General features: G+C 44.4%; 1 protein-coding gene across 1 annotated transcript in view; it reads left to right on the forward strand.

Annotated features, from left to right (window-relative positions):
- Positions 1–13989, forward strand: part of PCSK5 (proprotein convertase subtilisin/kexin type 5) — a 1700773-nt gene that overhangs the window by 1503410 nt on the left and 183374 nt on the right. Inside the window, exons 25-26 of the mRNA XM_078675787.1 lie at positions 34–76; positions 11753–11895. Coding sequence (XP_078531913.1) covers positions 34–76; positions 11753–11895 — 186 coding nt within the window. The remainder of the gene's footprint in view (positions 1–33; positions 77–11752; positions 11896–13989) is intronic.

Consider the following 13989-nt stretch of genomic DNA (forward strand, 5'->3'; position numbering starts at 1 on the left):
CGATTTCCTATATGTATTTCATTTTGATTCCAGCTGACCCAGAAATCTGTTCTTCCTGCATTGAAGGATTCTACATGTAAGTTCCACTGTTGCTTTAATGTGATTGAAATTGCTTTCAGCTGCACTAATGGCGCCCGGCTCAATGTGTTCAGTCACGCGGATGGCTAAATGGTATTGCTTAGGGCAGAAGTGTGGGCAGCAGACGATGTTTCCTGGAAATGTAGTCCGTCTGTTATCAGCCAGCACAGACATGTCTGTGAATGGGAAAGAAAACATAATAACTTACTTCAAATAAAAATCAGTTTCAAATTCTCGTAGTAAGTGGCACGGCGAATTTAATAGGATGATTTTCGAATGATTACTAAATATGAGCTGTTCATGAGTCACAAGCTGGTGACTCCCTCCTTATTGTAGGTGCCTGGGTTCTGGACAGTGTTGAGTTTCTAAAAGTGTGTCTTTAATCTCTTTTGACAATTCTTTCCTCACTAAAGAATGAAAAAGTGCATGATTCCTAAAGGAGAAACCCCACTTATTTGCCCGTGCAATTTACAGAGCTTTCAGGCTTTTAACCCATTCATAAATCGACGTGTGTATCAAGGAAAATGTGATTTTTGGAGTCAGCTGGCATATACATTTTTTGTCCAAAACCTCCTTATGTGGATTATCCAAATTGAAGATAATTTGCTGGCTTAATATTAGTTTTTTTTGCAAAGTTTTGGTTTTGTTTTTCTTCCCTAGACTTCCCTCCCCATAACACCCTGCAAAAATGGTGTGATCCCTGTACCCACCCATATGTACTCCACTACAATCACCTGGGCGTGTGTAAATCCAGTCCTGGTTTTCTCTTACCCCTTTTCTCTGTTTTCCTCCAGTTCCTCTGTTGGGGGTATCATCTACCCAATACAACTGCACAGGGATTTAGGGACATCAGAGGTTGTCGGTAGGTCAGACTACTCCAAAACTGACAACATGTCACTTTCAACTACATACCTTGTGGGTTCTCTACAGTCAAACGGATGCCTTTATCTTATAGCCTCAATTTTCCAAAATGATGAACTCCAGCCTAATAATCCTGAGCTATTGAATCTCAATTTTGGGGAATTAGCAAAATGTTAAGTTAAATATTTCTATGAAAATCTGGAGTTTATATAGAAAAAATACACCAGATCCAAGACGGTAAATTTCTTCAACTTTCTAAAATATTTCATCATTGAGATTAATTTTCTTTATATTTGTAACATTTTGTGGCTCATTGTACCAATTGATGCATTATAATAATTATGGGCTGTTTTATGAAGCTATAACATTCTGTCATAATTTACTAAGAATTTATTTTTTTAAACCTTTGTTTTTTCAACCATAGAATAAGGAATTTTTTGTATTAATTTGAACTGCCCAGTTTGATGAGGGGGGAGTAAAATGAGCTACAGAAATAGGTAAAGAAGGATAGGTGATTGATTGCAAAGGTGGGAGCAAAAAAGAAGGAAAGGGCAGCTGCAGGCCAAAGCCCTAAACAGAGGAGAAATATCAATGACGGCATGAATGAGGCCAGGGTAGGAGAAGAATTATGTTTTTGGGGCAATTTGAGTCCAAACATTAAATCTCAATTTTGGTAAAATATAGATGTAGTATCATTTATTGTGAAAGTTAGTACGAGGCCAAACAGGTAGGGAAACTTCCCAAGGATCTTCGGTCTGCAACGATCGTTGTCATCCATAAAGCAGGTAAACCGCAGGATCTGTGCAGTTCCTACAGACCCATATCCCTCAGTAAGGTACTTGGTAAGATCCTGGCCACGAGAATGGGGGCGGTTATCCAGTCATTGATTCACCCGGACCAGTCGGGCTTTATGCCCCACAGGAGCACGTGCTTAAATCTAAGGCGCCTGTTTGGGGTTTTACAGGAGGTATTTGCGAGACCTGAGGTGCCGGCGGCCTTATTATCCCTCGATGCCCATATGGCTTTTGACAGTATGGAATGGCAGTATATATACGCAGTTCTGGAGAAAATGTGGTTCGGAGACCATTTTCGAGCATGGGTACGGCTGTAATATCCTGAACCACTCGCAAGAGTCCGGGTCAATGGTGTGTTGTCAAGGGAGTTCCACCTGAGCCGGGGCACACGTCAGGGTTGTCCCCTTTCTCCCACCCTGTTCGCTTTAGCGCTGGAGCCGTTGGCGCACTGGGTATGGGCAGACCCCATGGTATGGGGCATAGACCTGGGAGGGGGCTGGGAGGAGTGTATCTCTTTATACGCTGACGACATCCTCCTGTATGTTCAGAGGCCGGACGCTTCTATTCAGAGACTGATGGAAATTCTGCGTGAGATTGGTACCTACTCCGGATACCGTATAAATTGGGACAAGTCCCTGGGGCATGTCCTAGTGGGGCCGCAGCCACAGCTGTCGGCAGACTGTTGTGGCTTGGCCTGGAAGGAGGTATTCCGATACTTGGGAATCTGGGTCACGCAGTCCGACTCGGAGTTCTTGCGTCTGAATGTGTCGGTGCAACTGGATCGACTTTGCGGAGACGTGGAGCATTGGAGGTCCCTCCCGCTCTCCTTGATGGGGCATGCCGTTTTATTTAAAATGATGGCACTCCCCCGCCTGCTATATGCTCTGCAGAATACGACCTTCCCAGTCCCGGAACAGGTTTTCAGGATGATTGAATCGGAGCAACGTTCCCTGCTTTGGAGTGGTGGGTGTCCAAGAATAGCTCTTAGGAAGCGGCAGAGGGGGCCCTACGAGGGAGGACTAGCTGTGCCGGATGTCCGCCTATCTTACTGGGCGACACAGTTGATTAATGTCAATGGATGGGCCTTTGCCCCGTTAGAGGAACCAACCTACAGGGTGAATAGGTTAGCCTTTGCAGCGGTACCTACTTAGCGGCCCTATATACTAGGGGTAGGCGCGGTCGATCTCTGCCTCCCCAAATGGCAGCGGTGGTTGGAGTGTGGAAGCGGGCGATTAAATTACTAGGATTGGAGGCAAAGCTTACAGAACAGACTCCTCTGTGGGCCGGGACCTTCTTACCGGCAGTGGCGAAATTGCAGGATCTGCGTCAGTGGAGCCTGATAGGTATTGATGTGCTGGGGGATGTTTGGAAACGGGGGGGATGGTGGGATTCGTGGACTTACAGGCTGAATTCCAGATGGGGAATGGGGAGTTCTTACACTACCAACAGCTTAGGCATGCCCTGCACCGACACCTGACTGAAGGGGAGGAATTACCTGAATATGCTCCGTTGGAGGATAGACTACTGCTGGACCCTATGATTGACAAAGCTATCTCCCTCACGTGCAGGAAGCTTACTAATAACATCGCAGACACACTGGGGCCCCTGCGGGAAAAGTGGGAGTCAGATCTGGGGATGTTGGAGGATGATGATTGGGGGAGGCCCTGCAGTGTCCCCGGGAAGTGGCGATTTGCGCCAGGTTCAGGCTCATCCAGCTGCGCATCCTGCATAGGTCATACACCCCACGAACGACGCAATACACAATCGGCTATGTAGACTCCCGCTTTTGCATAGGGGGTGTAGTGAAAAGGGGACCTTATTCCACATATTGTGAGATTGCGCCAGAATCAGGGCATACTGGTCCAGACTAGCAAACATCATGTCGGAGGTGGTGGGAGCGGACGTTCCGCTGGAAGCCAGATGGCATGTCTTAGGGGTCACTAATGACATCACCTGGCCGAAATGGGACACATTTTGGTTAGCTCTGGCAAGTATGGTGGCCAAGAAAAATATCGCGAGATTATGGGGAAGTGATCTTTCGCCTACGGTGGAAGAGTGGGAGCGGAATTTGGACTGGTGCCAACGGGCCGAAAAGGATATTTATAAAAGTCGAGGTTGCCCTAAGAAATGGGAGAAAATATGGTCGGCTTGGAGGAGGTATAGGGGAGAGTGGATGGATTCACAGACGGATGAGGCGCTGAACTGAGGGGTGGTCAGTGTGGAAATTTGTACTCCATGTCTATGCACTTAACACTGTGGTCCTGGGACGGCCGACCTGCACTGGATCCCTTGGGCTGCGGCTGTAATAAGTAGGGGCGCAATGTAGACCTGGCGGGAAAAGGGGGGAGTGGGTTGGGGGTGATGACTACAATTTGTCTGCTTCGATGTGTTCAAAATTGGGGGACCACTGGGGTTATGTCAATGTCTGTTGAGGGGCTCTGTCGTTGTAGGTGGGTTTAATCATTTCCAGCGAATCTGTGGTTAATTTTATTTGTAATTGTCAATGAACTTCCTTTGCTAACTGATGTGCAATGTTATGGAGCTGGTTATTCAAATAAAAAGATTATTATTATTTTTTTTTTAAAGAGGAAAAAGCCAGAGTTTAGGAAGGTACGAATATGCATCTTAAAGAAGCTCAAGTTTTATGACAAGTTACCATGGTTGCTGGCTTCTCAATGAGACCCATACTTCTGTAGACTAAGAGGAGCAGGTTCACAGAAATGTGTCCCGAAGAGTATTAGGGGGGTGTATCTTATCTGGAAGTCTTCACAAATAAATGTATATAAAAACTTTCAGTCATGTTAGGCATGTGACCCTTATTGGCAGTTATCTACACTTACTACTAAAAGGCAAGAAGCTAGGCCTTCTCCTACTAAACAGCACTGTACAATAAACTTAGCACCAGGTTGTAATAATGTGATTCACTTACAATAAAGGGTTTGTCGACTTCTCCTTTGATAGCCAACACATTTCGGTTCTATTAACACTTACTCCATGTTGCACAGCCACCTACATTCTTTCATGCCCATAAGGCCAGACGGTTTATGATAAATGACAATTTGTCAGAATTCGCTTGACTTGCGGGTAGCAGCTACAGTTGTCACAGAAGTCAAGATTTTAGTTCCATGTTTCTCTTTAGCCTCACACCACAAATGTCCAAGACATCATCCTATGATCGTCATTTTCTTGTCTCAATCAGAGTTGAGCTTTGAAAATTTACTATGAATTTATTTAGGTCCCTACTATAATAGCGTTCTTCATCTGTGATGTTTGTCACAATAAACAATTCTCCACTTGTGAAAAACCTTTGGGGAAATATATTCTGCACTTCACAGATTGCGGCAACAATCACATTGTGATGGGAAATTAGTTATTTAAGAAAGCAACGAGCAAAAAATGCCTATATAATCAATGATTGAGCCACCCCCAGGCAGATGCGAGTATATACGAAGAGCATGTCACCTTTGGTTCTAAATATGATCATATGAAATAATTGTTTACCTCAGGAGTCAGCTTTATGAATACAGAAGATGGTGTCAGGAATCCACATACTGTCAACTGTCTTCCAATAATTTACAAAGATAGCTCGTAACTAAACTGGAAGTCACCTACAATAAGCAATTTACCTACACCAAAATGTGATCGTTTTGGCTCCCAGGAGATACATACATATTACATAGAAGACATCTAAAATCATTGGAACCTAATATGGGAACACCAATTTCACACATAGCATGAAATTGAAATATAAGGAGACTTGAATCTAATTAATTCTGCATTTAGACATATTGAAAGGTCTCCACATTTGCAACCTTTTATCAAAGCTAATGCTAGTTTCCGTAAAATGAAATAGTCTGACATTATAGACTAATGATTATAGCTGTTCAGAACATGTTAAGTGCTCAGATGCATTCTGGATCGACATACTGCATCAGACTTACATATGAGAAGAACAAAGGCATCATTTTAAGGATTAATGCAGGAATTGCAAAATCACAAAAGAATCTTCCATTTAAAGTAAACCCAACTTCTACGTCCACCAAATTTCTGATGTTGCCCCTTGTTCATGAATCATGTCACCTTACCAACTGTACCAATGCCAAGAAATGCAATATTGCATTGTATTGCTTTGCATTGAAAACAGTAAGGCCAAGATAAACTCCTGAAACAATGCACGCCAAAACATCTGCTCTGACCACCAGCTCTTCTTGCTGTGGTGAAAATCTCTAAGGTAAATACTTCGGAGCAGCTAGCAGAGGAAAATCCTCGAAAATCCAAAATGGATGCAGTGAGTTCTGTCAGAGTCAAGGAAACATGGAAACTGTGGTTCCCAATAGAAACAAAATCGCAGTTGCCTAAACCTGCCAGTGCCGAGCACCTCAAATCAACCACAAGAACATTGTGATCAATTTTCCATGAAAACGTTATTGGGTTGCCAATCCGTCCAGTTGTTACAACATAGCAATGTCATTTGTTACATGCCATGTCCTAGCTTCTTGCCTATCACAGCTGTTCATTTACTTCCTTCCGCCTGTACAGAAACATGTTTACCTCAGACCTGTTTAAGTTTACGTACGTTGATTGATTTTAGGTTTTAATATTATTACTAAGAAGAAACTGAAAAACGTAGCCATTAATCACCCACAAATAACACAAACATGGGCAGCCATTATTCCGAATAGTAAACTGTTATAGTTCTCAGAAACAATCCAGCCTCGGCCCGTCTAAGTAAAATCATTTTCCCTCTTCGTCGTCTGTCGAAATTCACAGCCACCCGGCCCCACTGCCCACACCGCTCTTACCTGCACAGGCCGCGGCTGAAACTATCACGTGAAAGAAAATACCATTCTGTCTCCAAAATGATCTGCTGGAGACTGGTCATCTATGTTATTCGTATACTATACACCCCTTCTGTACGTAATGACAAATATCAAATGTTTGTATACCACCTAATCTTTTTTTTTCTCTTATGTTTTTATACTGTATACTGTAAAGCGCTCTGATACCCTTGTGGGTCATGTTCGCACTATATAAAACGTTATAAATAAATAAATAAGGGTGGAAAAGGGGGTCCTATCCACTGGACAGTCCAGCATCTCAATTTCTCAACTTCAGTCTTTGCACCTTCCCAAAAAGTACATCAGCCTTTTAAAAGAAGGGGCTATCATACATGGCATCCCTAGAAACTGCGTATTTATGGATTCGCAATCCGCAAAATCCGCAAACTCTCGCGAATTTTGCAGATTCCTTTTTTTTTGTGTGTTCGCAAGTGTTTCTGCCATTTCGCAAGGGTTTTTTACCAGTTTGCAAACGCGAACTTACTTGTCGGGTAGCAACGGTCGCGACCATGTTGTTTCTACGTCTGGTTCATCACAGCACCCTCTGTTTCACCGCTGCCACCCTCTGTTTCACCGCTGCCACCCTCTGTTTCACCACTGCCACCCTCTGGCTCACCACTGCCACCCTCTGGCTCACCCCTGCCACCCTCCGGCTCACCCATGCCACCCTCTAGTTCATCACTGTAGATTACGGGGGGGAAAGCACACCTGCCCTGCCTCAACTGACATGAATGAATTAGGGGCTGATTAATGTGTCACTGAATTTGAACTTCCAGGCTGGCACATGCTTCCTTATCTGTAATTGCTTTCTGTTGCAGTGTAATTTTTTTAACAGGACCTTTGTTGTATACTTGTAGCTATTCTCTGAATCTGCTGTGAGGGTCAGAGCAGGGTCATAGAATAGTTGCAAGTAGGCAACAGAACTCTGAAGGGGCCCCTCAGGAAGCACTACAGGGAATGGTTACTAATGATAAGATTGAACTTTTGCACCTTCTGAGTGCTTTCAGTTTTGCAAAAATCCAAATATCCAGCAGCATCTACAAAAAGTAATCCTTCCAGGCACTACAGGAAATGGTTACTAATGATAAGATTGAACTTTTGCACCTGCTGAGTGCTTTCAGTTTTGCAAAAATCCAAATATCCAGCAGCATCCACAAAAAGTAATCCTTCCAGGTCAAGATCCAAATCAAAGTGACCAGCCCATGAAGAAAGCACTGGGAGGAGCCTGCTGGACAGGAACAGGAAGTTGGAGACTGTGGGGCACTTCCTTCCTCCCCCCCCCCCCAAATGGACTCCTTGCAAAAAAAAGTGCAGGCAAATGCCAACCTGAGGAGTTATTCTGATAAAAATCATAATTTTCAAGGTTTATGCTGCCTGCTGGTGGATTTCTTGTGTGAAATTGCAAATTTTGCAATCTCGCAATTGCGAGATTGTCGCTGCCCGCTGCATCTACGTGTTCGCAAGTGTTTACTCCGCAAAATTGTATAGTATTCTAGTTGGCAAGTGCGACCAAGCAAAAAATCCGCTTCGCACGGATTTACGAATTTTCGGCAAGTTCGCGAGAGTTCGCGGATTGCGAATTTGCCAAAAATCTGCAAAATCCGCGAGCGAAACGGATTTTACGCCCATGCTTAGTTTGCACGCAACCTTGGCCACCCGCACCTCCTCATTGTACCAAGGTGCCGCTCTCTGAGCACGTCCCCCGTTCTAGTCAGGGCAAGCGGAGCAACCTGGTCCAAGGCCTCCGTGATACGCTGGTCCGGATTAGTGTTGGCTTTCTCCACATCCTCGCCCCCGGACCACCCCCTACAATAAGTGTCTCATTAAACCTGGCTTGGGAGAATTTAGCCCATTTCCGACTCGGACAATTTAGTGCTACCTGCTCCGGTAATCTAGCTCCTGGAATGTGTATCAAAAAGGGCACCAGATGATGGTCCGACCAAGGAATAGGTACGGGGGTCAAGGCCTCCACCTGTCCCCAATTGGCAAAAATAGGGTCCAGTAAATGGCCCCGCTGATGGGTGGGATTTTTGACTATCTGCTCAAGCTGAAGTGCACTCATCTCTTTGCAGAGGTCCCCGGCCGTCTTGTCCGGAGGATCATCCAGGTGTAGGTTGAGATCACCCAACACCAGAAACTTATCCGTGCGCAGAGCGGCCTCTGTAATACCTTCAACCAGGCTCTCGCCAAATCTGGCGGACGGGCCAGGTGGCCTGTATATCAAGAGGCCCTTCACTGTGTAGCCCCCATTCACCTGAATGGAGAAGGCACCCGCCTCACTTTCCTTGATCACAGTCTGCTCCAGATGGCAGCGAAGCCCCTGCTTGGCGGCAATGGCTATCCCTCCACCTCTACCCGTCAGTCTATCTTGCCTTACCAGGGTGTAACTCTCCAGAATAGCTTCAATGGCCTCTGAGGTAGAGTCACAGTCTAGCCACGTTTCCGTGAAGAAGACTAGATCCCATTGCTTCTCACTAAGAAGATCATAAATATCTAATTTGTGCTTACGTGGAGACCAGACATTCAGCAAGCCACAAACTAGCTTGTGATGCTCACTCTTTGCCGTCTTGGACAGGTTGTAGGTGAATTGGCAATGCCTGCAGCCAATGTTCTACTCAACACTCATGCCATGCAGACAAGAGCTGCTAGCGCTCATGTTACGGAGGGACAGCAGGTCAACTCTGCTTCAGCGTATGTGTCCTCTCGGAGGGGCAGGGGGCAAGGCCCTGGCCCGCGCCCGGCCGTGGACGGGCGCAGACGGGCTTAACTTAGGCGCAACTTCGGTGCGCCTTCGTCGCGCTCGCTGCGCTCGTCCGCTGTGCTGCCGATTACACATCCGCCTTATATCCCCCCCAGCGTCCAAACAACTAGAGCGCTGCCTGTAGCAACCGGAAGCAGCTGGCTCGGACCTTCCACGCCCTGTGCTCGAACGGTGCTAGTCACCGGCGTCAGAACGAGGCGGGAAGGAGGGACGAGTCCAGTGCCTCCCAGTGCCGTAGCTGCAACTGCCTGCCTTCAGGTGAGAACCTCAGCAGTGCAGAATGCAGAATGCCCGAAAACAAAAGAGCAAGTGTGAAAAATAATTAAAACAGCACACGGGGGGAGCGTACACTCTCTCGCTCACACAAGCCCCAAACTGAATTAAAAATCAGCTCACACACTGTAAAATCTCAGGAAGTATTCAGCATTTTAAATGTCTGCAAAAAATCACCAATGCGCCGGTAATCGCGCCGTAAAAAGCATCAGGGACACTGCCACTGTCCACTTACCACTTACCACCATATCCTATGGCACTTATAATAAGGTGGACAAGATTGATCCTCAGCCAAACTCTAGATCAGACACCACAAGGAGCCGATTTCGATGTTGGGTGGAATTCCTTCCGCCTGACACCAACTCGGTCCTGGGACCGACCAATTCATGGTCAGCGGTCCCGCCAGCCTAATTAGGATGCGACTGAACACTGTTCGGTCGCATTCCTACATTTCATTATGGGAGCATGCATTATGGCCGTAAACCGGGTGTAATACATGCTCCTATAGGGAAATGGGAGGTGTGGTTTATTCCTGCACCCCGTGGCAGGCACCAGCTGCGGGCCCCCAAAAATGCTTTCCAACACAGTTTCCATGTCAGACAGGCCGGCATGGAAACCATGCTGGAAACCATGCATCGTAATCTCAAAGGTGGAAAGGCCTGCCCTTGAGATCACTTCCCGGCTTATGACTGGCCGTCAGGCTCCTGGAGCCCTTCGGAATCCAGACAGAATGACCAGCTGGTTTACTTTCCGACCACCTAGATCATAATTAGGCGGTGGGAAAGTAAACAGAGCTGCCCATTACAATGTGGCCCTGAAGGCTCCAACCATCGGTCAGAGCCTTTAGGTCGCATCTTAATCGACCCCTAAGTCCATTACAGTACTATTAATTCCCTGGAATAGGCTTCCCTTCTCATCAAAGGCTCAAATCTCTCCAGCAGATAAGTTTACTGTGTTTCTTCACACTATTCTAGTTTCACAATGTCCAGGCTTCTATTGAATTTCCTAAACTTGACAACTTCAAAGTTCTTCTCTATTGCCCAGAATGTTCGCTGAGTTCTGGTAGAATACTATATAATTTATAAGCACATACTCAGATATCATAGTTTCACTGACCTTAAATCCTCTTGCAACTGCTGAGATGCCCAAAACCTTGTCCCATGCATGATCTAGAAGGAAGGATGCTCAGGTTAAGAGGGACCGCATGGAAACAGAACCACCTAGGTCGAGTTCTGCAAAGGAACACGCATTGCAGAGGTAGAGCACAATTTGCATAGCTACCTGAGCCAACATCTGGTCGCACAATACTTCACTATCAGCATCTCAAAAGAATCTCAGAAAGCACTCTCCTATACTATGGAGGTCTCAGGACTAAGACTACTGCACCGCAGTCCTGTGACATCTCACAATTTGGCACTACTATTAGAAGGGCCACACAAAGCACAGGTACTGACAGGGACAGATACGGGCATTACAACAGTTTAAGTCATAATGGAAAACCCAATGACTATAATGGCAAGAAAGCCAAGATTATTGAGAAGCAAACATTTATAATTAGATTATAAATGGGTCGAGGGGTCTATCATGCAAAAAAGGGACTGAAGGGGAGAAAAGTGGAGACGAAGGGCATTAATTTGAGGGAAATGACCTAAGGGCCCAGTGGAAAATACTTGATGAATATAAAGAGGAATGATAATTTATGGTGGACAAATATAGGGAGTGTGAAGCATTTTAAGAAAAATCTGAATAATAAAACTGATGTTAATGTAGGCCGATGCCACACTAAAGCCACATTGTCCTAGTATGTGGCAGATATATCATGATGTGAAACGTCCCTTAAAGGATGGATTAAAAGTTCTTTGATCCAGTTTACAGTCAAACGGCAGATTGTATGGAGACGCGTTAATCAAAAACAAGACAGAACTCCACTTCCAGCCAAACTGTTGTTCAGACACTACATGGGAAATGTAATGTCTAGATGTTTGCCCTATTCATGATGTGAACATTTCAAGCCTCTTATGTCATCACAAACACTATATGTTTGAAAGATGAAACCTAGTTCTTTGTACATCAAAAGCAAGAACCTAAAAATATCATTGTCATAGCAAGGATGAGGAAGGTGGACTAACTGAATTGTGCTCTACTAGGTACCAGAGCCGCTGCTACAGTTCTTGTCCGGAGAAGACCTATGCTGATGACCCTTCCATGAATTGTGTGGACTGTGACAGTGCCTGCCTTAGCTGTGACAAGAGGGAGTGTTACTGGTGTAAAGAGGACTTTTATCTTTTGGGTAAGTAATGTGTTCTGTAATTTATTGACCTCTGTTGTAGGCACTAACACAGAAGGGGTGGGCATGTATGATCAGCGGTATGCAATGGTATGCCACTGCAGCCTAACTTCTAAATGTATATAAACTTCTCTTCTACATGAGCTGCTGGGAACTTTTTTGTCCTGTTGGTCTGGATCTGAACAGATGTTATAGACTTATCGTTTACATAGATGACTGCAGGTGGAAGAAAGGAGCTGCAGCTTAGTCGGTATCATGCAAACTCAGTTTTTTCATCAGTTTGTCAATAGCCACGGTAATACAGCATCATATATTGCATTGCTTCTGCTCTGCAAGACTATGCTTGATGGGAAGAAGAGAGGGACATTGATCACACGCAGTGATGTAGCTCTGAAGAACCAGGAGAGCAGTCGTCGAGGCTTTGATGAAGCGTCCCCAATAAGCCTTAGATCGATTAAATTAATGACCAGTCTGCCCCTTACCACAGATAAAGAAATGTAGTAAATCCTAACTATTGCTCATTTAATAGATAAAAGACATGTATTTATCTTCATTAACATTTTATACCCTTCAGCTCTACCCAAGTGGACAGTTAGTATGCTTTCCAATGAGCAAACCACAAAGATCATGACTTAAAATGCTGTCACAAAAAAAGTTTAAAACTAGAAAAGAGGAGGAAGAACTGTATTATATTAGTCCACTCATTCTCAAAGGGGAGGGAATGAGATTAGTATTCAGAAGAGGCACGGAGAGGAAGCGAAGCAAAAGGGTACCTAAGAGGTTGAGGCATGGAAGAGGAGAAGCCACATGCTTAAATCTTGTTTGAAAAGGTAGGCATACAATGTTTCCTAATCTGTAAAGAACTTCTAGACAGCTGTGGACTTATTTAAAGAATTCCAGAGGAGAGGATGGAGAAACATTGGGCCACTGTCAGCAAAGAATTCACTTTTTTGGGTTCAAATTGGAAATTTCCTCACTCCTGAAAATGTTCTTGCCCTCAGAAGCATTTAACAGGGATGAAGCTAAACATGTGGTTGGTGACAAAGAGCACAGCAGAAAAAGGGTCATTTTAAATGTAATTCTTGCAGAAGAAGCCAGTAAAGCTCTTCAACCACCACAGTGATTTGTTCATATTTTCTCTTTCCTGAAAAGTCTGGGGAAAAAAAGGGCTTCGCTGCTTTAAGAGATGCCTGGAAGGGTTTTGGGAGACTGTTCATTAGGCCACTAAAACTTGCTAAAAGTTCAAACTAAGCAAAAGTAATTTAGGATCAGTTGAGACCTTTTAGCGTTTGGAACCAGGATCATGAGCTTTTTCAAGTGTTCAATATGCCTGTTCTGAGGATCGATGAAAGCCTCACAATTTTACTTCGGATGTGACATTTGGAGTGAAGCCGGGAGTACAGATGAGGGTGGATTGAGTGTGTACAAATGAGGATGAATTCGGCTTTCAGGCTAAGAAGGTGTATGGTCCTTCAGTTTTTGTGGTGCAATTGGCAGTCTTTTAGTTTCAGTCATTATTAATTGTAACTTCACAGACAAATGTAAAAGGGGCCTGGTTTAGAGTTTGGCATATGTGAGACATCAGCCATAAAGTGATGGATATTCTGTCCACCCTATCTAGAGTGTATAGGACATCTATATTTTATAAATGGGGAGGATGGAACATTTGCTTAATAAGGCCATAAGTATTTATAGCTGGCTAGTGGCATTGATGATAAATGGATAGTAATGTATATACATTACAAAGGCATGGTCTGTCAAAAAAACGTTATCACCAGACAAGACGTAATTGTTTTGATGTCAAATCATTTTTCAGCCGTGGTTAGGTGCCTTTTACTTACAAATAATTCTAGCCACCTTTCAAAGATTATCTATATATGTACATTTTTTATGCGTATACCCTTTATGTTAATAGCACTAAATAAAAAATAAGATACAGTTCATTAGAAGAATATCTGCAATATTGTTATAGACAGCCACAATTAAGACAGAAATTGAAGAGTAGGAAAGTAAAAAAAGAGGATGCCTGTGGAATTGTTAGTGAGTGACACATGTCTATTTTGTGACTGTATTTTCTGTACGGCACTTATGGTTCAC

Source organism: Lissotriton helveticus, chromosome 2_1, assembly GCF_964261635.1.
Source record: "Lissotriton helveticus chromosome 2_1, aLisHel1.1, whole genome shotgun sequence".
NCBI classification, from domain to species: domain Eukaryota; kingdom Metazoa; phylum Chordata; class Amphibia; order Caudata; family Salamandridae; genus Lissotriton; species Lissotriton helveticus.